The sequence below is a fragment of the Musa acuminata genome, chromosome BXJ3-6 (assembly GCF_036884655.1).
Source record: "Musa acuminata AAA Group cultivar baxijiao chromosome BXJ3-6, Cavendish_Baxijiao_AAA, whole genome shotgun sequence".
Taxonomy (NCBI): domain Eukaryota; kingdom Viridiplantae; phylum Streptophyta; class Magnoliopsida; order Zingiberales; family Musaceae; genus Musa; species Musa acuminata.
The window spans coordinates 31619416-31641719 of NC_088354.1; the positions used below are offsets into that span (position 1 = coordinate 31619416).

Here is a 22304-nt window from a genome sequence, read left to right on the forward strand (position 1 = left end):
GTAAATAAATTAATTAGCAGGAGATTTTATAGGTAAATTATATAGTTTCTTTTTACAAACTGCTTTATGATAATAAAAAAATCTATATATCCAAATATTTCGATAGATTAAATGAGTTACTGGGTTTGACTTAATATGTCATCATTGGATAATGAATAAGAACAAATAAAATTCTAATAATATGATTTATCAAACCTGTATTTTCTTTTCCAAGATCGTAATAAACCGGCAACGAAGAAGTAATTGGTCGTGGTCTGCTGACTCAGCCGATCCGCTGACCGGTCTTTGACCATGCCATTTGTTTCTGCGCTGTTAAGTGCGCCGGGATTCGCTGCAATAATACGTGTAACGTAACTGCAGACACCATCATCTCCGTGTCCTAATCGGAGCCGTTTGGACTATTGTAAAGGATCCCGATGCCCTCTAACTTTGGGAACACTTCCAGTGGGGCTTTCGAGCGCAAACGGTCGCGAAATTTGAATTCTCGCCATCTTCTCCGTCCATTTCGCTCATCTCCACCGTCCGATTCAAATAAACAAGAACAACAAAAAACGAAAGCATTTAAGTCGCACTCTCCCTCTTCCTCTTCCTTTCCATCGGCTCGATCCCATTCCCCTTTCTCTCTCCGTGCCGCTCTACTCCTCAATCCCGTCTCCAAATCGAAACCTTAGGAGCTCCCAAATCCTTGCTCTTCTTCGGAAACCGCTTCTCTTTGACTTTCCCTTCTCGATTGCGTCTTGGAGCCTTGGATTTGGCCGCTGCCGTGACAAACTAGGGATTTTCTTCTTGATTCGGTTTTTGCTGCGGGTTAGAATAATGCCGGCGGTCGTGGAACCTGGGAGCGTTGGCAGCAGGGTCAGGTTTCAAGAACGCGTGACTGACTCCGAGGCGGGGTCTGTGGATGGGAATGGTGATCGCGAGGCCGTCACCGGCGGCCTGCCGGTTCAGAGATTTGAGCTGCGGGAAGATCCATCCTTCTGGAAGGATCATAACGTGCAGGTACTTGAAGGTTTTTGAGTTGAAAATATTGCGATCTTGGAAGCAGATTCGTGATAGTTTCTGATCGTTAAGGTTTCCTGAAGGAAACAGTTCAGAGAAGTTTAATTTTTGGATATTCTGCATCACTTTTCTGATATTAGATTTTTATTACAATTTTTTTTATGCTCTCTGTTCCCACTGGACTTCTTTTTGTGAAAATAGTTTTAGAAAAAGTTCAAATTTTGGGATAATCCATTTTCACAAGTTTTAGGTTATTAGTGTTGAGATTGTCTGTTTCTTGCTAGTGGTTGTGCTCATTTTTTGACTGAAGTAGGTCGTCATTCGAATTCGACCCCTTAGCAGCGCGGAAATATCTCTCCAAGGACACAACAGATGTGTCAGGCAGGACAGCTGCCAAACCATTACTTGGAATGGACACCCAGAGTCCCGTTTCACATTTGACCTCATTGCTGATGAGCATGTCAGCCAGGTGATAATTTTTTCTCCATTTCAGATAACACTTCTCCTTCATGACATGTTATCCTTGGTGAAGTGATGCATCTAGTGCATAACAGGAGAACCTATTTAAAGTTGCCGGAGTGCCAATGGTAGAGAATTGTGTGGCAGGCTATAACAGCTGTATGTTTGCCTATGGCCAAGTAAGTTCTTGACATTTCTTTTTACTTTCCAAATAGATATTATTTGTATACAGTTGCTGCTTAATCGAATGCTACTTCTTTATTCTCTGTCAGCTATTTCATATGCTCAGAATGCATAAAGGAGAGACTTAGTAGTCGTCTTTTCTTGGAAAAGATCGAGTGCATAGTTAGTTTCTTATTTACATAACATGAGAGTATACATATGATGCTTGTTGTATAGTTGGACTTAGAGCTTTAATACGAGATAATTTTATTTCAGACTGGTAGTGGCAAAACACACACGATGTTAGGAGACATAGAAGGTGGAACACGCAGACATAGTGTTAACTGTGGGATGACACCTCGAGTGTTTGAGTATCTCTTCTCAAGGATACAAAAGGTAAGATTCACTTTCACCTATTTTTCAAGCTATTTAATTTTTAAGCAAAAGGAGCGCTTGTAACAGGCTGACTTTTCATGGTTATTTGATAGGAAAAAGAGGCCCGACGAGATGAAAAGCTAAGATTTACGTGTAAATGCTCGTTTTTGGAAATATACAATGAACAAATACTTGATCTTTTGGATCCATCCTCTGTAAATTTGCAGGTGAAGGGTGATCATAGAAATTATGTTTCTCTCGTTTTCTATTGCATTCCTAAATTAACTTCTTTAGATTTTACCTAATCCTTTAGGTGAACAGAATAATCATGAGCGGGCAAGTCCTGATTATTATTTGTTTATCTGTCAAAAACATCCTCAATATCTTAGATTCTATCATTTCCATATTCTAGTGTTTTGGAATGCAAGAGTTCACCTCTTGTTGCTTCATTACAGATAAGAGAAGACTCAAGGAAAGGTGTGCATGTGGAGAGTCTTTCAGAATTTGAAGTTTCAAGTGCTCGAGATGTTATGCAACAACTTATTCAGGTTTGTTCGAACATGCATCAAGCTGTAGTGGCTAGCTAATATGTTCGGATTGCTTGCAACATAATTGATTTGTTTCCTTGATATATAATGTGAGAAGCCCTTTTTACTGGATATGGTAGAAACATAGCACAAGACATCTCAAACCTGTCTGAAATGATCTACCATGGTTTTAAAATCTCTCCAATATTGTTGTCTTTTAAATTGTACTTTTCTGTGGAAGTAGTATGATTAATTGCTTGAATGTTTATAGGGGGCAGCAAATAGAAAGGTGGCTGCCACAAACATGAATCGTGCAAGCAGTCGTTCTCATAGTGTTTTTACCTGTGTCATAGAAAGCAAGGTGTGTTAGATTTGCCAAATCAATAGTGTTTTTTCCTTATTATGAATTAACAAAGTATTTTGAACTACATTGACCATGAAACATTTTTTAATAGTAAGTGAACTAATATTGTAGTTTCAAAATCTTGCAGTGGGAATCCCAGGGTGTTACTCATCACAGGTTTGCTAGGCTTAACCTTGTAGACTTGGCAGGATCAGAGAGGTACATAAACTTTTAAGTACTCCACCAAAACATGTTCATGAATATTTGGCCACTTGTTTTTGCTATCAATCTAGCTCTTAAACCCTCTTGGACACATGGACTCAGGCAGAAGAGCTCAGGTGCCGAGGGTGACAGACTGAAGGAAGCGACTAACATTAACAAGTCACTCTCGACCTTAGGGTCTGTATATTTTTCTTATTGTGTCTGGTTTAATAAATTGTATATCTAATTTGCGACTACACATCACTGGTATTTTGCCATTTGCACACTGCATGCTTATGCTTCTCAATGTGATTTGGGCCATGCAGGCTTGTTATTATGAACCTTGTCAGCACGTCAAGCAAGAAATCACTACATGTACCTTACCGGGATTCTAAATTGACCTTTCTTCTTCAGGTAAATTGTTTGTGAAGGAAACTGATATGTTATAATTTGCACATTGGTGTGTCTCAACTTAGAATAGGTTTTCTTTGCATATATAAATGTTTGAAGTTTTCTCTATAAAATAAATACTATATGTGTAAAAATTCCATCTGCAATATGAAGGAAACTGCAAAGTTATCTGTTTCATCAATGAAACTTCTTCATTATTGTTTATTGTTAATGATTCCTGATCTTTCTTCTAAGGGAACAATAAGATCTTGTAGGCTGCACCATACTTTCTCATGATTCCCCACCGATTGGCTGTTTAGGGCATTCCATTATCTGATGGAAAAGAATCAAATTATCATTTTGGTTTATGGCATCACATGAATTTTCAGTGTCCATTTTATGTTTGATATAAAGCTATGTATTTTGTTATGTTCACAACAGACACTGTCTGTGCACGAAGCAAATTATGATTATTGTCGTATCCATGTATTGAGCATATATTCATAAAGCAAACAAATTATCAGTTTTGAAATGTACCACAAATATAAACATGAACAATTTAGATCATAAATTAATCAGTTTTGTAGAATTTATCATCAACAATTTATCATCAAAAATTTAGATCATAAATTTATCAGCAAAAAAGATCTATGGTCCCACTGTTAGTGACTCAGCATAAGACAAATGTCCTTTCTTTTTATACTAGACATTTGGTGTTTTATGTTGGCCTTGACGTCTAAATTATGTTTTGTTTCTTTCAGGACTCATTGGGAGGCAACTCCAAAACCATCATAATTGCAAATATAAGCCCATCTAATTGGTTAGTGGCCCTATATGCCACGAGTTGTTACTCTTTCTGTGTAGATAATTTTGATTGACGTGTTCTCCATTTGTGTTTGTTAACTTGGATTTTCTGTAGCTGTGGTTTAGAGACACTAAGTACACTAAAGTTTGCACAACGGGCCAAGTTCATTCGGAATAATGTAAGTGATGCAATACCTTTTATTTCTATTTTTAAAAATTGCATTACATGCTATCTTATTTGTAACAGAATAAATCACTTATCATTTCCTATTATCTCCAGGCAATTGTAAATGAGGATGCTTCTGGAGATGTTCTTAGCATGCGTCTACGGATTCAGCAACTAAAGGTAACATAGAATATTCTTTTACAATGTTCATTTATGGAGTCTATACGGGTGATTGCAATTTTGTTCCAACTGATGCCGGAATGTCTGCTAACATAGAAAAGAATTATGGTACATTGTCTAGTGTGCACTCACAATCCACTATGCATTTTCTTAGTTTTCTGAATTTGTGAATCTAGTTTTAGTAAGATGATGTTGTTTAATAAGGCTTGTTTGTCTTGTAAAAAGTGGGATCATAATATAATTTTGATACTGGATGTTATTTCTTGAATTCCTTTATGGGAATATAGTTTGCCTTACTTCTTAAACACATGCAGAAAGAGGTGAATCGCTTGCGAGGGTTGGTAAGTGCTGGGCCTGACAACACTGAGACTGATGGTTTGAGTGCTTGTCCTACTGGATCTCCATGTTCTTTCAAATGGGATGGAGGGCACGGATCATTTAGTCCACTGACATTTGATAAAAGGTTATCGCAGGTTGGCATCTCCTACGTTGAGCATCTCATTGAATTATGTTGTTTTTCTTTGTAATAGTTGTTGGCATGTGTTGGCAACAACGCATCTAGAATCATACATCCATCACAGTAATCTATCTGACATTTGTTTGTACTCCAGAGGAAGGAATATGAAGCTGCTCTAGTGGCAGCTTTTAGAAGGGATAAGGATAAAGAAGAAGCTCTGAAGGCAATGACTGCCGAAAAGCAGGCTACACAGCAGCTGGTGACTATAGTCTCTTATTATGATAGCTTTCTGGGTAGTTCGATATTTCCATGCGAATTTGTGTTACATACAATTGACAATGATGCCCTAAAACTTTGATTTGCCAGATCTGTATGATTTGACTGTGATGCCCTAAAACTTGTTTAAATAAAATAAATAGAACCAACTTTCAGTGAGTTCAACGTTACAGCATGTTCATCATAATGCTTTTACATAGTGACTTCTCAATAATTTTGTTAGATGACAATTTTATGTACTTTCATCTTTCTAGGCTTGCCTGTTTAAATGAATTTTAATGTTTCTGACTCTTTATTCATCTAAAACTTGCATGGTACATTTTTGCTTACTAGGTTACTCAACGAACAGAAGAAGTAAGAAGTCTTAAGATGAGACTTCGGTTCCGTGAAGAACGAATTAAGAGGTTAGAAGCAGTTGCTTCTGCAAAGCTATCAGCTGAAACACATCTTGTGCAAGAGAAGGAAGAACTTCTGAAGGAAATAGAAGCTCTCTGCAACCAGGTTGACCGTAATCCAGAAGTTACGAGATTTGCCATGGAGAACTTGCAGCTGAAAGAAGAACTCAGAAGGTCTGCTATTGTGCTGCTATTTTTTCTTGACTTTGTGATGAAATTCTTTATACTTCATTTCATCTTTACTCATAAGTTCTTCCATAATGATGCTTCACTCTAGTTTTTTATATACTCTACAGCCAGCAACTCATCAAAATAAACTCTTATGCATATCAATAATAATTATTTTTATATATTTGACACCCAGATTGCAGTTGTTTGTTGAAGAAGGTGAAAGAGAAATGATGAATGAACAGATAACTGTTTTGCAGGATAAGGTATCCATGTTTTCTCTCAAGTTAAGCTCATCATTGTTCCTTTTATTTTTTGTGCTTATTTAACATACATGTATGGCTTGTAGTTATTGGAGGCTCTGGATTGGAAACTTATGCATGAAAAAGATTCAGATGTTGTTCAGGTTCGAAAGCTAAATTTTTAAAATTCTTGATCAGCATATAGTGGCTTATCCTTGCATAAGATGTCCCTAGACATATTGGTAGAAAACTCGGTCTTGTTTCACTGCTTTCTGATTTGGGAATTGCTGGACTTATGTTCAGCAAGTTCAGTGTGCAAGTTGGAAAATCTTGGTTATTTCTACTTATTTTAAAATTTCCATCTTTCTTCACAGCAGAACCTGTCATCATCTTGGGACTCTTTTGGAAATGAAGAAAATGAGTTCCTCCATTTGCAGGTGAGGACAGCAGCAATATTTTTATTTTTAATTCTTTTGTTCCAAAAATTTACCTATTAATTATTTTGATATGGTAAACATATCTTTTCATGGCATGCCCATCTTGTGCAGGCTATTCAAAATCAGAGGGAGATAGAAGCACTCCGTAAAAACCTATCGTCATGTCTTGAAGCCAAAGAAAAGCTGGAAAGGTACTTCCAGTTAAATTCTCTACCCAAAATCTGGCCCATCACTTGGTTTGTTCCATTGGTGCTGCATGACATCCCGTGACTTGTCTGACATGATTGATGGTTTTACTCTTAAACAACCCATGTGACAGGCATATGTTTTAACTTTTCATCAGCTTTTTGGAGTTCATATATGAATAACTCTGATATATTCTTGGAAGCTATCATGTTTAGTACTGAAAACATTTTTGTTGATTGTATTTGCAGGCTGAGAAGTCCATGCTAAACTTTGTTTGAAATCTTGAGAATGTGAATGCTTATTATTCTTATTACTATATTCTTATTATTGTTTTTATTATTATCCCTTAATTGTTACAATATAAAATTCAGCAATCTCATGAACATTATTGAAACATTTCACTGTTGCTTTTTCATTAAAATGGTTATAATTTTGTCAATACCATGAATTTCTTTTCTGGTGGCTAATCTGATTATTCTGCAGGCGTGTGGATGAGTTAGGCTCACAGTTAGAAGAACAAAGGAAGTCTACTCATGCTCCATACGTAGGGGTCGAACTTCCACAAGCTAATTGTGACATCACTTCAGGAACAGGCAAGCTTTCTGATGATCAGATAGAACTTAAAACGATGGTGGATGCAATTGCAGTTGCTAGTCAGAGAGAAGTTGAAGCACATGAAACAGCCATTGCATTGGCCAAGGAGAATGAGGAATTGCGTATGAAGTTTAGTGTTCTTATTGAGGACAACAATAAGCTGATTGAACTCTATGAGAATGCAATTGCGGAAGGTGGTAATAATGATGCAGGGAGCCTCACCAAATTTGAGAAGTCTCTGGTGCAAGTTGACATGTCGGCTGAATTTAATGAAAATAGACATGAAGAATTCCACCATTCAGGAAAGAAGGATATCGAAAGTCTTGAGCACCAACTTTATGAGATGCATGAAGAAAATGAGAAACTGATGGGCTTATACGAAAAAGCCATGACAGAGAGGGATGATTTCAAAAGAATGTTGGCTTCTATGGAATCCAGCATATCCTTAACCAAAGAAGAGATTGTATGTCCAGAAAAGCTAGTTGAAATGGACGAAGAAACAGGCTGCCAGAAGCAAGAGACGGAGGAGCTGACGGAACATCTAGCGGAAGTGCCAGAGAAAGTGCCGCATTTGGTCAGAAATAATTTGGAACTCGTACGAGATAAGCTTGCTGCTGTACGGACAGATCTCAGATACTTTGGGATACTCGAGAAGAACATAACCGATGTGAAAGAGCTTTCAGAAAATGTTGAAGAAGTAGAGCCTGGCATTCAGTTAAAAGAACAAGAGATCGAGGAACTCAAGCATGTTCTGTCCCAGACACAGGAAAGAAAGACAGTCTTGGACAAGAAGTTTCTGGCTCTGAAACTTGCACTTGGGAGTTTTTCTTCTGAGGCACACTATTGGGAACAGAGAGAAACCCGGGCTAGAACAAGGCTGAACGTGTGCTTTGAACATTTGGAGCAAAAGAAAGAAGAACTAAGATGTCTTCAAGCTCGCAAGGATGAAACTAGCACTGCACTGTCGAAGGCTCAACATTCCGAATCTCAGTTGAGACACAACATAGATTGTTTAAAGTCTAAGCTCCATGATTCAGAAACTCAAAGGAAGAAGACCGAAAGAGTGCTGTTTGCGATTGATAATATGGATACGGTCGACGTCGTCCCGGTGCAAAAGAACTTGAGTTTTGGTAAAGCATCTGAATTGCTGAAGTGTGAGGAGGAGCGAAGCAAACTGTCGGTGGAGATGAAAAAGTTACAGGAACAGTTGGCTGTTGTACAAAGAGAAATCGCAAGCTTCATGAAGAAAATTGATGCAATCGATACTAAGATGAAGAGCTACGAAAATGGGATAAATACTGGACTGCTCTCACTGCAGGAAGCAGAAGTTGGGTTGCAACAGGTGATGGAAGAGAAGAACATGCTTTCAGAGATGAGAGAGGCCGGAAAGGCTGAGCTGGCAAACCTGTTACTTGAGTTCCAGGAGTGTATATTTGTGCTGGACTTAAAAGAAGGTGAGATTCAGCTGTGCCAGGAAACAATGCAACAGGAATCGACAAAACTGGAGGAGATAAAATCCAAGAGAGATTTGGCCACACAGAACTTGAATCAGTTCCTGGAGAACAACAGAAGTGCAATGGTGATCTCCGACGAAGGAGTTTGCTCAGAGATTGTGTCGGAAAAGCTAGAACATGAGTTAAGCTGTGTTCAGATGTATCTTGATGAAGTAATTACCACCTGTTAGAACTGATGGATTGTTTGATTAATTCAGATTCATCACAGTGATGGGTCGCTCATTCAACTGCTCAAAATTTGGTTTTGTGATTTGCACGGACCCCTATCGATCTCGCTCGTGTTTTCCTGTCTTGCATTTCTGCTCGTTGTGAAGCTGTTCTTGTTCTTAGAACCTCAAGAGCTCGACATGAAGACATCTCTGCTCGTGAGATCTTTTGGCATATTGGTGTTTTGCCATCTCACATGACAGCGGTTTATACAGTCAAAGTTAAGTTTGAATTCAGTATTAAAATGTACTTATTTGATATACCGAAGTATACTGTTCCGTACGATAGCTCGTAGTATGTCGTCGACGTGCACCCTTCCTCCTTATTCTCTTTGTCCTCTTCCTCCTTTTGTCTTCTCTCATTCTTCCATGTGTTCTCTCTCATCTTTCTCCACCTGTCTCCTCGTCTTTCTTCCTTCTTACTCCATCAACCCTTCTTCTTCTTCTTCTTCTTCTTCTTTAGACATTATTAGTACATATCAAGTTGTAGAGATTGTAGTGATATTTGCTCTACTCTTAAAGTGAAAGTTACTAAAGAGATTGGGTAAAAACGACTAATAATAATTTGGGGTTCAAATCATAGCTTGACATGCGGAAAAGCACGTACATAAATTGTTCAAACGAAGAATGAAAAATTCTGCCAATTTATTATAAGAAGAAAAAGGTTGATTTAATGGAAACCATGAAACATCATTTCAAGCCATAATTTGGAGAATTGGAGTCGAGAATTCGATGACATTTGGCCCCTTGACATGTCACACTCCGTCGCCTAAATCATTGATGAGTGCTCGTCCTCGGGGACAAGTTTTCCATCGTGCGCATTGCTCCCATGTTTGTGAGGTTGCTTTCTCCATTAGGTGAAGGTCGTTGTCTAGAAAGAATAATGCTCTCGGTGGCATAGAAATGGTGTGCTCATGTGATGATGATATCTTAGTTGTGAATACATTAATGTGCTTTAAATGTCTACTTTCTCGTGGATCACATTCTATTATATCAACCAAAAGCTTAGCTTCGCTAAGAGTTACTTATGGCTTCTAATAAATGAGTAATCCTTTGTATGCACAATAAATTATGGCAAAAAAAAATCGTATATATATATATATATATATATATATATATATATATATATATATATATATATATATATGTGTGTGTGTGTGTGTGTGTGTATTTAATCTTGGTTAGTTAGTATTTTATAGATGATATTACAATGATAAGAATATTTTATTATTTTGATTCAAACTAAAAGCTAAATCATGTTAGGTGTCATTTAATCCAAGTTTTCGGATGGATGTCATGTGTGGGTTCAAATTCTTAAGATATGTGAGTGGAATAAAAAATAAATTATTAGAGATATATATATATTTTTAAAGGATAGGTGAAGATTAGGGAATTTGAGTCCAAAATTTTACGATAAAATATCTAAATTAATTAATATTTTTAAAAAATATATCATTATGTAAATGAGTCTATTTTATTATCATCTTCAAAAATACGGTTGAGTTTTTTTTTTCTTATAGTTTGTGGATAGATATTAATAGAATGATCATAATATATGAAGGATTTTAAAATATATAGGTTTTAGTTTTACTAACAAAATTTAGGAGAATTATTGGTGTGCTCGGTTGGGACCCACTCAAATCGACGGTTGGAAAGAAAACTATATGAATGGTAGTGATCGTTCCATATGTAAATTTAATATACGATTAACTTATTTTAGTGATAATTTTGCATCGATTGTTGTCGTTGTCGTCGTCCTTTCGGTGGTCGTCCCACTACACTTGTAGTGACTATTGCCTCAACTATTACACGGTGTAGTGTACGAGAAGCAATATCTTGTTGATCTTTGCATGACATGATTCTTATCATCTAAAAGACAATCCAATTATCTATCTACGAAATAAACGAAAAGGGGTAGGTTATGTTAGCATAAAATTTGCCTTTATCTATCTACTCAAATCCTCCTAACTCGGATTCGGTTTCATATTTATTTTTAGTTATATAATTTTACCTGATTAATCTGACTAAATCAGGCTGAGTAGAAAAATATGATGTGTTACTATTTTAGTATCATATTTATATATTAAAAATATTTATTTTATAGTAATATATCAGTCACTAAGATTGAAGGTTTGAAATGACATCCTATAATTTTTTTTCCAACAAGTTAGCTAGTCAAGCTAATTAAGACTCTGATTATTTGATTGACTCGAGAATATATATATATATATATATATATATATATATATATATATATATATATATATATATAATTCATATATTTTTTATGCTTACTATGTATATTCATATTTAACTCATACATCGATCATTTGAAACATACTTTTTAAAATATATTATGCATATGATAATTTATACGATCACTATTTTATAATGAATTAAATTTATACTTACTTAATTGATGCTAATAAAAGATTATGTTCCTTAATGATCAAGTGCGTTAAAGAATGATAAACTTATAATATCAGGAGTATAGGGTTATGAGATACTTTAATTAAGAACACTACATCTTGAATTATTGATTTATAATAATTTCTAAAAAAAGTTTGATAAAATAAACTATATTTAGCCAAAAAAATTATCTAGATTCCATTATCAATTATTTGAAGGCTAAACTATCCTCCTAATTCATTACAAATACTTGATCTGTTATATTAAAATTTGGTTAGGATTCTATGAATTTATAAACCTCGGTATTCGCTCAATTCTAAATTTTATAAAACCTTAAGAAAGTTTTTAAAATATATAAAAGAGACAGTGTCTAATCATATCTCTAAAGGGTTAATTTAGTTTGAATATAACTCCTTAGAAAATAAGAAATTTTGAGTACCTCGATAATAATAAGTCTAAGCAATAATCTCGATTAAAGTCATATTAGAAGTTTTAGAATAATAAGAGATTTATACAATATATATCCGAAAATGAAAGATAAATTCAAAGTCTATGTTATGTTGGATTCAATCTCATTGGGTCTCATTTCAATTTTTTTTTCTTTTACTAATATAATTCTAATGTTATAATAACTTCAATCAAGTTTAATTTGACTTAATAAAGTAATACTTTTAGTCTAAACTTATCTTTCAATCTCACTTATGTATCTCAATATTTAGTATTTTTTATTTGTATCTTCATTTAATTTTTTATTACTTTATCTATGCTTAAGCAGTTTGTTATCCTCATATACATAATATTTAAAACTCATACTTCTTTAGATTTATCATGGTTAAACTTATTCGAGATTCACTTAAGGCCATTTAAAATTTAATCATCAGTTTTAGTCACTATATATATATTTATTTATTATTGTAACTTAACCTCTTGTTCAAGTCTATTAGTACACTTTGGCTTGTAGTACTATACTCAACATAAACATTAATGCATATATATTTTTAATCAATATTCCATAGAATATTGAGGATGATATTCTTGAAAAACATGTTTTTCAATTTTAAAAATAAAAAATGAACATATTATTTATTATATTTATGAAGCATAAATATCATTAATTATGTCACTAAGTGAGAATAACATATATATATATATATATTATTTATAATTCTGTTAATATACTAGTCCTAATTCATTCATAATTTGAAGTGTGTGAGACTAATGAATAATATGTTATGGCAAAGAGTTCAAACTCTCGATATGAGGTAAAACGAATTCGGATGCATATTGATAGGGTGACTCAGAAGAACGAATCCTCTGTTGGTGTTTATCGAGTGTTTTGCTGTGTACTGATGATATTGATCCGAGCTTCTTGTTTTTTTGCATGCATAATGGATTCCTTTGTTCATGTTTGTGTTTGTCTTGACTGCTCTTGCAGATTCGCCTCCCACCATATTCGTTCGCGTGCTCGGGAAGCACAAGAACCGGAACAAGGAAAACAAGGTTGAGGTCTGATGGTGTCGGAATTTACGGAGGAAGAGAAATAAAAAGCTGACGACGACATGCAATCTTCAGCTCCAAAATCACAATTTTTTTCTTTCCTTTTATTCTGCATTTTTTACTTTTGTTTTTTTCCTCTTTGGCCATATTCATTTATTAACATAATAGAATATTGATAAGGGACCATTTAATCATGAGGACGAGGAATTATCCGTTTTAAACGATGAGCGTACTCGTACTTTTTAAAGATAAGAGAGACATGACGAACTTATGAATCTTTGGCTCACATACTCCTCAATCAATATGAGACTACCTGACCTTATCAAATATAATGCATCTCCACTAGCGAACAAAGTAGTGTTTTTCGAAAGAAACAAGAATCACATGCTTTAACGATGGAGAGATTCTTTTACTCACTTTCAGCATCTATTTTTTGTTGAGCTAAAACATTTCCAAAAGGCACGAACAGAAAAAATGGACTAATATGATTTCCATGACGAAGGAAACGAAAGTGGAACAAAATGGATAGCTCATTTTGATGGTAATGATGCTAGCAAAATTCTTGAATGAAAATTCACTTGTTTCTACAAGCAGTGTGGCAGTATCAGTGGCGGCATTTCATTTCATTAAGTTGATATCCGACGTCCCCCGCATCGTGCAGCATTGTGAAGGTTTGGATGAGAGGTGTAGTCCGTCGAAAGGGATGAGACAGTGAGTTGGGTGGAAATAAGCTGGCCGTCCACTGCTCTTCCTCACCCCACACACTCCTTGTCATTTTGCTAGCTCTCGATATCTGCTTCTAACTCCTCCTGCCCGTATCCTACCCCACCTTCTCTCCTTTCACTGAGAAGGGTGTCTTTTAGCTCGACTGATTTCACTTCTCATGTGTTCTTTCTTTGTCTTCCTCGCATCGTTTTGTAGCTTTCCATGAAGCATGTGAACTGTTCTTTGCTGCATGCATTCTCACACCTTTGAGATGATGCTTGTTTGGGTAAGATTTTTCGGTCGCCATGCTCTCGGTATTCAGCTTATACATGAAATGGAATTACTGTAATACATACTTCATAAAGAGTCTTCTCTCAAGAGAAAAAAGGAAGAAGAAACCTTCTTTCGTCTCTTTTCTAGGTTTCAAATCAATTCCAAGGAAAACATAGATTTACAAGGAGATGAAGTACTCGAGTCTTCAAGCAACTCTGGTCAGAAATCGAAATCAACCAATCCATATTGTGACAATTTTCTTTCTTTTTTGTTTACTGTGTCTACTCTGTAAATGCTTGTGATGGCTCTATCCACCTCCTTATTGCCTATATGTTTCCATGCAGTCATTTCGATTTCTCAACACGGCATAATTCAGGAGTCCGAAGATGGATTCAGCAGCACCTGGAATTGCCATGGCCAAGTCGGACAAGCTGGAGATGGGAGCAACAAGAGGACCTACTATGAGCTCTACTGAAGTTGTGCCAACCAGTGCTGTTAATGGCAGTCCGAGCTTGTCAAGAAAGTTGAGCTTTGGAAAGAAGTTGATGGGGTCTTTCAAAGGAGGGCACCACCTCAGAAAGACATGGAGTGGACACATGAAGATGGATTCTGAAGATGTTGGCAGTGAGGCAAGTCTGAGCCGCGCCTCCAGTGCAAGCTTGAGCTTCTCCTACTCCTTTACCGGCTTCACCGCACTCCCTGAAGTTTCTGATACCATGGCTTTCGGCAACAATGAGAATGGTAACGCTGTACAATCAGAACAACATGATCATTCAAAGATAATATACAGTGGTGTGTGCATAGTTTCTGAATCTTGTAGAAACCAAGACATATATTTAAAGCATGTAAAACTATGATTGTAGTTGAAGCAAATTCCCGATAAATGAAATAATCGAACGCAAAAACATTGCAGTCATAAGTAGATGCCAATCCGGGGACAGATCATTTGTTATGAAAATATTATAACAAGTACAAAGTGGCCTGATGTGTCTAACTCTGCATGTTGTTCGTTTACTACCCTGCAGAAATTGATCTGGAGATTCAAGAAACAAGGAAAAGTCTGATGTCAGAGCCAACTTTGCCGATATATTTGAAGGTATCATTGTGCTGGAGTTGCCCTCTAATACTTGCTGAATCTTTGTAAAGGAACATAAACACAAGGCTATTCTTCAAATATCTTTCTCAGAGGCACTGAGTCGTAAATCTGAATTCTAAACTAATATACAGAGGGCTGATCTATAGCAACCACATCATAGAGCATCCTGATTGACATCTCCTTTTGTCAAATTTGCAGTTTACAGAGGTTAGATACAGTGTAGTACTCAAAGGAATAACAACTACTACAGAGAAGGAAATTCTCCATGGAATTACAGGTTCAGTGAGACCTGGAGAACTTTTAGCCCTGATGGGGCCTTCTGGCAGTGGCAAAACCACACTTCTTAGCCTTCTCGGTGGAAGAATTACGGCTAATATCATTCAAGGATCTGTCACATATAATGATGAACCATATACCAAATCTCTAAAGGGCAGGTAAATGATCAAGTTCAAATTGTATTCTGTTTAGCAATTCCAATCTCATAGATATATAACAACACATACATTGGAAAGGACCTGGGTCAGCAGTATCAGAGGCTAAATGCATAGGAATCTGTTTCCAGAGTCCGGCAAACAAGAAGTTAAGCTTTGGCACAAGCTGACTTGATAGTGAAGATAGAACTATGCTTGGCAGCAGCAAATTCATGTGTTCATTTCTTAGTGTAGAACAAGATGTCATCACTCTTGTAATAGATTATCAACTACTCTCATAGACAGAATCATGTGCACTTACAGTTTGGTAAATTGCTATAAGAATGATGTCAATTTTCAGGATGGGATTCGTGGCACAGGACGATATTTTATTTGCACATCTCACCGTGAGAGAAACATTAACATATGCAGCTCTCCTTCGACTCCCAAGGACAATGACTAGAGAACAGAAGGAAGACAGGGCCATGGATGCCATCTACGAGCTGGGGCTTGAAAGGTAGCTTTTTGGTTATTTGAGTTCTTAATTCTAACTCAAAGTTGCCTAATATGAGCAAAGATCTCTATAGTGGACTTGCTCTTCAACTTCCAATCTTATAAGGAAACTTGCCTGAATTTTCGGAGATCTAATCGATCTTGTTCTCAAATTTGATAACATTCTGCAGGTGCCAAAATACTATCATTGGAGGACCTTTTGTAAGAGGAGTTTCAGGTGGTGAGAGGAAAAGGGTGTGCATTGGAAATGAGATCATAATCAACCCATCTTTACTGTTTCTTGATGAGCCCACATCTGGCCTTGATTCAACAACAGCCCTAAGAATAATACAAGTTTTGCATGGTATAGCTAAGGTATCAATCATCATGATGTTGATTTTATACTGGTAACCTTTACTGTATTACTCAAATCATGTAGCTCAGATAAAATTTTAGTTAAGAGAGAGAGAGAGAGTGTGTGTGTGTGTGTATATATATTCATGTATATGATAAATTGTGGTGACTACAAGTCTCTCTTGAACCTATGCAGTTGGGGAAAACTGTGGTGACTACAATTCATCAACCATCTAGCAGACTCTTCCATAGATTTGATAAACTGATACTTCTTGGAAAGGGCAGTTTGCTGTACTTTGGGAAAGCATCGAAAGCTATAAAATACTTCTCATCTATTGGATGTTCTCCTCTCATTGCTATGAATCCAGCAGAATTTCTGCTTGATCTTGCAAGTGGCAACATAAATGATGTCACGGTACCATCAGTATTGGAGTCTAAAGTTCAGTCAAAAGAATCGGAAAGCAATGCAAGAAATGGCAAACCATCTCCAGAAGATGTGCATGAGGTAAAAACTTCTTCTTTTACCCTAAAATGTATTCAGTTCCAAGAACCATTACCACTCTGTATTAGTAATTGGAGAAAACAAGCTTTTTGCTGACATCCAAATTCATACTCTTTTTCATAATTATGCCGAAGATTCTAACGATTAGTGATCCAACCATACAAAATTCTGGTACATTGTCCAGCATTGGAAGTAAAAAAACCTCAGGAAGAAAAAGTAAAGAAAGATTAGCTGATGGAGGCAGTATGATTTTGCCTTTTCTAATTAGTCTTTTGGCGAATTAAACCCTACAAATTACTGACTGCTGCAACAAATAATGAAATAGTACCTGGTGGAGGCCTATGAGGATCGAGTTGCTGACAAGCAAATGAGAAAGATTTTGATGCCGCTTCCTATTAGTGAAGATCTGAAAGCCACGCTGTCATCACAAAAAAGAGATTGGGGAGCAAGCTGGTGGCAACAATACTCCATTCTGTTCTGGAGAGGACTAAACGAAAGAAGACATGATTATCTGAGTTGGATGAGAATTACACAAGTTCTTGCAATTGCAGTGATCCTTGGTCTGCTCTGGTGGAAATCAAGTAGTACCACAACAAGAGGTCTTGAAGATCAGGTAAGAAAGGTTTCTTCAAGTGTTTGTATCCTATAGATAGAACCTTCATGTATGTTATGTCACACATATAGGAATGCAGATATCACTGAACACTACTACATGTTCATCTGTGATTTGGGTAATGGAGCTACAGCTTTTGCCACCAATTTTCCAATCGATATTTGGTTTTTTATCTGCCTTTTTGAGCTTTCATAGATCAATTGCTATCTTAATGAGACCCAATTTTCTTTGATCTGTATACATACAATAATCACTGTTTCTTTGATTTGACTAACAGAACCAAGACTTCTACCACCAGTCTTCCAATCACTGTTTCTTTGATTGTTATCTTATTGACTCCCAACTTTCTTATATCTTTGAAACTACAACTGATATTCCTAATTTATGTTGAGTTATATGAGTAGGACTGCACATAGCAGCGTATAGATGCATATGTGATTTGGCTAACAGAATCACAAAATTTACCATTAATCTTCCAGTTGAAATCTCAATACAAACTGTGATTTAACAGTTTGTAGATGTTTCTGATTTGTTGAGCTTTCACAGATTTGATTGCTATCTTAATGACTCCTCAAGTTTCTTGGAACTATAAAAGTAGTGCAAATCTTCTAATCCTAAAATTTCTTGCACAGGAGGAAATCTCTATTTTAATAATTTTGTCTCTTAGATTCACTTAATTATGCTCCAAGTAGATACATGGATCATTATTCATGTATGTCTGAAAAAAAATGTTGAGAAAAATTCATTATAACATTATCATCAAAAAAACTTTAAGCGAACAATAAAATCATTTGCATCAAAATAGAGCAAGCAGCACATTAGTACCACAGTTCCTTGGTCAAAGCCTCCGATGCTGAGATTAAATGAGTATTTAATTACTACAAGTAAACTAGTAACAACCAATTGAGAGTTACATACAACATGGAAACTCTAAACTTTATGTAAGTTTGCTATATATTTTTAAGTGAAAATAACAGTTTACCATCTGAAATGGAATACTGCAGGCTGGATTGCTGTTCTTTATTTCAGTTTTCTGGGGCTTCTTCCCTGTTTTCACAGCAATCTTCACATTTCCACAAGAAAGAGCTATGTTGACCAAGGAAAGAGAAGTAGACATGTACAAGCTAAGTGCATATTTCATGGCCAGGACAACAAGTGATTTGCCACTAGACCTCATCCTGCCAATAATATTTCTGTTGATTGTCTACTTCATGGCAGGATTAAGACGAAGCATCGAGCATTTCTTTCTCACTATGCTTGTTGTGTTTCTCAGTATCATTGCTGCTCAGGTATGTGCAAGGATAAGAATTTGCATACCACTTGACACAGCATATCTGCATTCTTTTGCTTAAATAAACAGCATATGTGCAGGGTCTAGGGTTGGTAATTGGTGCTTCACTGATGGACATCAAGAAGGCAACCACTCTAGGTTCAGTGACAGTGATGACATTTATGTTGGCTGGTGGATTCTTTGTGCGGGTAAGCACCGTAGTTCAATTTTTATCGAGTGAAAGGTTTCCTTCTTTAGTACATATTAGAAAACATCCTTTCTGTCATCATCACAGTGAGATCAACTGGTATTAAGTATGTAATTTAACAAATTCTTAAAGGATGAAAAGTAAGATCAATAGGTGATATAATCAGGTATACCTAATTATAATTAGTGATGAAGAGTTTTCTTCTTTGATACACATTAGGAAACATCCTTTCTCTTATCATTGCATAGTAATATCAATTGGTATAAAGCTATGTAAATTGACAAATACTAAAAGCAAGTTTCTTTCAAGCATTTGAAATATTAATCAGAACAGTGAGATTGTAGGTATTAGGCTATGCAACTGCAGAAATGCTAAAAGCAAGGTTCTTTCAGACATTGGAAAAATCAATCAGAATAAGCAATACTTCTACAGAAATTGAAATACAATATCTCACCAACAATTAATTTGCTTGTTGCATACTATAATCTCAAGCTAACAGGCTAGAAAATAATTGCATTTCACTGGAAATTTTATAGAGCTAAGAACCCCGAGCATAATATATAATACTATAAGCTGATTCCAATTAAAATTTACTGAATACAATGTAAAATAACAGAGTATCGGATACATAAATTTTATCAGTGCGGTTGCTCACTTGCGACCTAAGAGATTAGTCTCTAAATATGGAGGAAAGACTATATATGTCGACCCTTCCAAACCCCTGCATTTGCAGGAGCCTCGTGTAGTGGATTCGTTCTCCTAGTGTGAATGTATGATACAGTAGATGTTCATGTTTCTATAACACGACTAATCCATTGAAACTAGTAGAAATAGACTTTTTTCTTTTTCTAGCCTCCTTCAAGCAAACAAATTTGTCATTTTTGTTCACCACACCAAGAGGAGCAAATTCTTGAATTGTAGCAATAGATTGTTTGCTAATCTACTTGATACTTAGTTACCTAGTTACAAAAGGCTGGGATTAAAAGATTTTGATTCCAAAAGAACAATCCAGAGAATTAACAGTAAAATACAATCTTAGAAAATTAATTGATGTAAGATTTATATGGCGAGACACTTCATGCCTAGATCCATGGTGATAAAAACCAAAATTGTTCATTATGTGAGAACAATAAAATACAAAGATTAAAACTTTCTCTTATGCTAAATCTAAGCCAAGCTCAAAATCCGTGTACTCTCTCAAAAAATAATGTGAGGAAAATAAAATACAAAGACCAAAACTTTCTCTTGAGTTAAATCAAACTCAAATCCAGAACCCCTACTTGTGCACCCTCTCAGAAAATCCTAGGTGCATAAAATATGTTTTTCAATCGCACCTCCTCCACTAAGATCTTAAGATATATATGATATTTATAAAACAATCAAATCTTAATGTGCAATATTTTTTTCGTACTTTAAGTTCCTTTTTTTGTCAAGTAACATGGTTCACTGAGGATTTAGGTTTAGGAATCAAAATACTTATCAATCATAAAAAAAAACAAGTAAATCAAGTTTGTTTTTGCATATGTTGTCCATGTCATTGATGCACAGCCAGGTATACTGGACAGAATGTCTAATATGTTGCTCCTGTCAATGTTGCAGAGAGTTCCTGTCTTCATTTCATGGCTGCGCTATGTATCTTTCAACTACCACACTTACAGGCTCCTACTCAAGGTGCAGTATGACCATGTACCATCCTCTCTAAATGTCACCCACCTCGACAATGGTGTTAAGGAGATCACAGCTCTGACAGTCATGGTGCTTACCTACCGAATCATGGCATATGTTTTCCTAAGAAGAATGAAGCTGCCAAATTGATCTCAAGCGAAATCTCGACCACTAATCAAGGCAAACTAGAGAAGGTTAGATACTACCTGCCAAGCTGCATGAGAAAGATATATGTGGAGCCTGTTACTATGTCCCTCTCTGATAGTTTGTAGTCATCATGCTGCAAGAAAGGATATGAAAATCTTGCAAAGATGGAAATATTAAGTTACGTGCAGTGGATAATTAGAAGTCAATCTAGCAACAATCTATCGTGTTGTAGCTTAAAGAATCAGAAAACATATCAGTTTATATTAATCCTTTTGCAGAAATAATAATAATAAACTATTATTATTATTATTATTATTTAATCCTTTTGAGTTAACTACCTATGACGCGAGTCACGCACGGGTCCGAGTCGCCAAGGGAGGAGAGTCGGACTCGGTCGCCTCACCCTGACGTTTCGGCAGGCGAGTCCGGCTCAGTGACTCGGTCAACTAGTTCGCCTGGCGAGATCCGCACTGATCCCCTGTCTTCTTCCCTTTCGCTAATTGTGGCGTTTCTATTTCTATTTCTCTGTGATTGATGAAAGAAGAGAAGGGAAACGTTACTTCTGGTTGCCGGAGCCGCGAGGTCGCTACCGCCTCGCCGACCGGACTCTGGCGCCGGAGAGAAATGATGGCCTCCGTTCTCCTCTGATGCTTCTCTTCGCGCGCACCCTCCCGGAGAGCCTGCACAGCTTTGGTTGTCAGAGAAGTGGAGAGGGGAAGCTAAAATATATGACGTCTTACCGTCGTCATTATAGCGTTTGGTTGCTGCCGTCAGACCGCCAATGGCGATCCGAGGGAGAACGGCCCAACCTCCCCGTTCGACGAAGGCAGCGGCGGATGTTTCATCCCACGTAGTCCGCCAGGTCCAACTGGAGCCAGAGAATAGGAGAGCGCGGTTCGCGGAGTCCGCTAGGGAGACGTCGGCGTAGTGCGAGGCGATCTGCTGCTTCGGCGACGACTGCAGATTGGCCCTTGCACAACTTGGTCGGTGGTCGAATTGAAGCGTAAATCGATGGAACTTCCTGTTTCGACGACGACTGCAGAGTCTCGACGGCCACTGGACAGTATTCATAGATGCACAACTGGCGTTTGTGGAATTGCAACAAGAAATAAACATGAACGGTGAGCTCGATGCGTGAACCGGCAACAAGAAGAACAGAGAGAGTTTAGTCCCACATCGTCGACGGAGGAGGGTGAGCGAGTGAGCCCCTCCATAAGAGTAGGGGATGGTGAAGTGGGTAAGGCATCTTTGCGCTTGGGGCAATGTCGCAGCTAGTGAGGTTATAACCGAGGCGCGACAATTGCTGGTTGAAAACTATTTCCAAACCCCCTCTTTGGCCGGGGTTTATCCCTGCGCCATCGAGAATTTCTGGAAGGGCTCCCTCTAACCCAGGGTAAAGCCCTACAATTCAAAGTCTTTAAACCTTTTTCTTCTTGCATAGCCGTAAGCATGTACGTGTAACAATTTTTTATGATCACATAAAATGTTAATTACATTGAAACATAATCATGATGTAAATTGGTTAATTATGAGGATGGATGATACTAAGATTTACAAAGAATTAAACTCCACCTTCATCAAT

At 36.8% G+C, this 22304-nt stretch overlaps 2 protein-coding genes and 1 non-coding gene across 6 annotated transcripts; all 3 read left to right on the plus strand.

The window, feature by feature from the left end:
• The first annotated feature begins 600 nt into the window (after nt 1–600).
• On the plus strand, nt 601–9246 carry LOC103988854 (kinesin-like protein KIN-12G). Of its 2 annotated transcripts, none has more exons than XM_009407520.3 (21): nt 601–999; nt 1313–1468; nt 1554–1637; nt 1897–2016; nt 2109–2222; nt 2451–2543; nt 2794–2883; nt 3014–3084; nt 3190–3264; nt 3393–3480; nt 4218–4276; nt 4376–4439; nt 4541–4606; nt 4921–5079; nt 5218–5322; nt 5673–5908; nt 6099–6168; nt 6252–6308; nt 6519–6581; nt 6693–6772; nt 7251–9246. In XM_009407520.3, the coding sequence occupies exons 1-21, from the start codon at nt 817–819 to the stop codon at nt 9043–9045; spliced, it is 3828 nt and encodes a 1275-aa protein (XP_009405795.2). In that variant the 5' UTR covers nt 601–816; the 3' UTR covers nt 9046–9246. The 2 variants fall into 2 exon arrangements, with proteins under 2 accessions (XP_009405795.2, XP_009405796.2); XM_009407521.3 differs by having other exon boundaries at nt 6522–6581.
• A 4475-nt stretch (nt 9247–13721) lies between these two features.
• On the plus strand, nt 13722–21042 carry LOC135585097 (ABC transporter G family member 22-like). 3 transcript variants are annotated; one of them, XM_065155650.1, is made up of 12 exons: nt 13738–13978; nt 14113–14183; nt 14310–14706; nt 14991–15061; nt 15260–15495; nt 15833–15988; nt 16155–16338; nt 16514–16822; nt 17145–17432; nt 18437–18721; nt 18804–18911; nt 20510–21042. In XM_065155650.1, exons 3-12 carry the CDS (start codon nt 14352–14354, stop codon nt 20723–20725), a joined length of 2208 nt encoding a protein of 735 aa, XP_065011722.1. In that variant the 5' UTR covers nt 13738–13978; nt 14113–14183; nt 14310–14351; the 3' UTR covers nt 20726–21042. The 3 variants fall into 3 exon arrangements, with proteins under 3 accessions (XP_065011723.1, XP_065011722.1, XP_065011721.1); XM_065155651.1 differs by lacking the exon at nt 14113–14183 and having other exon boundaries at nt 13722–13978; XM_065155649.1 differs by lacking the exon at nt 13738–13978 and having other exon boundaries at nt 14044–14183; nt 20510–20928.
• Nucleotides 21043–21966: 924 nt separating this feature from the next.
• LOC135641882 (U4 spliceosomal RNA) lies at nt 21967–22123 on the plus strand. Its single transcript, XR_010497822.1, has one exon. It is a non-coding gene; the product is annotated as a U4 spliceosomal RNA (small nuclear RNA).
• The last annotated feature ends 181 nt before the right edge of the window (nt 22124–22304 follow it).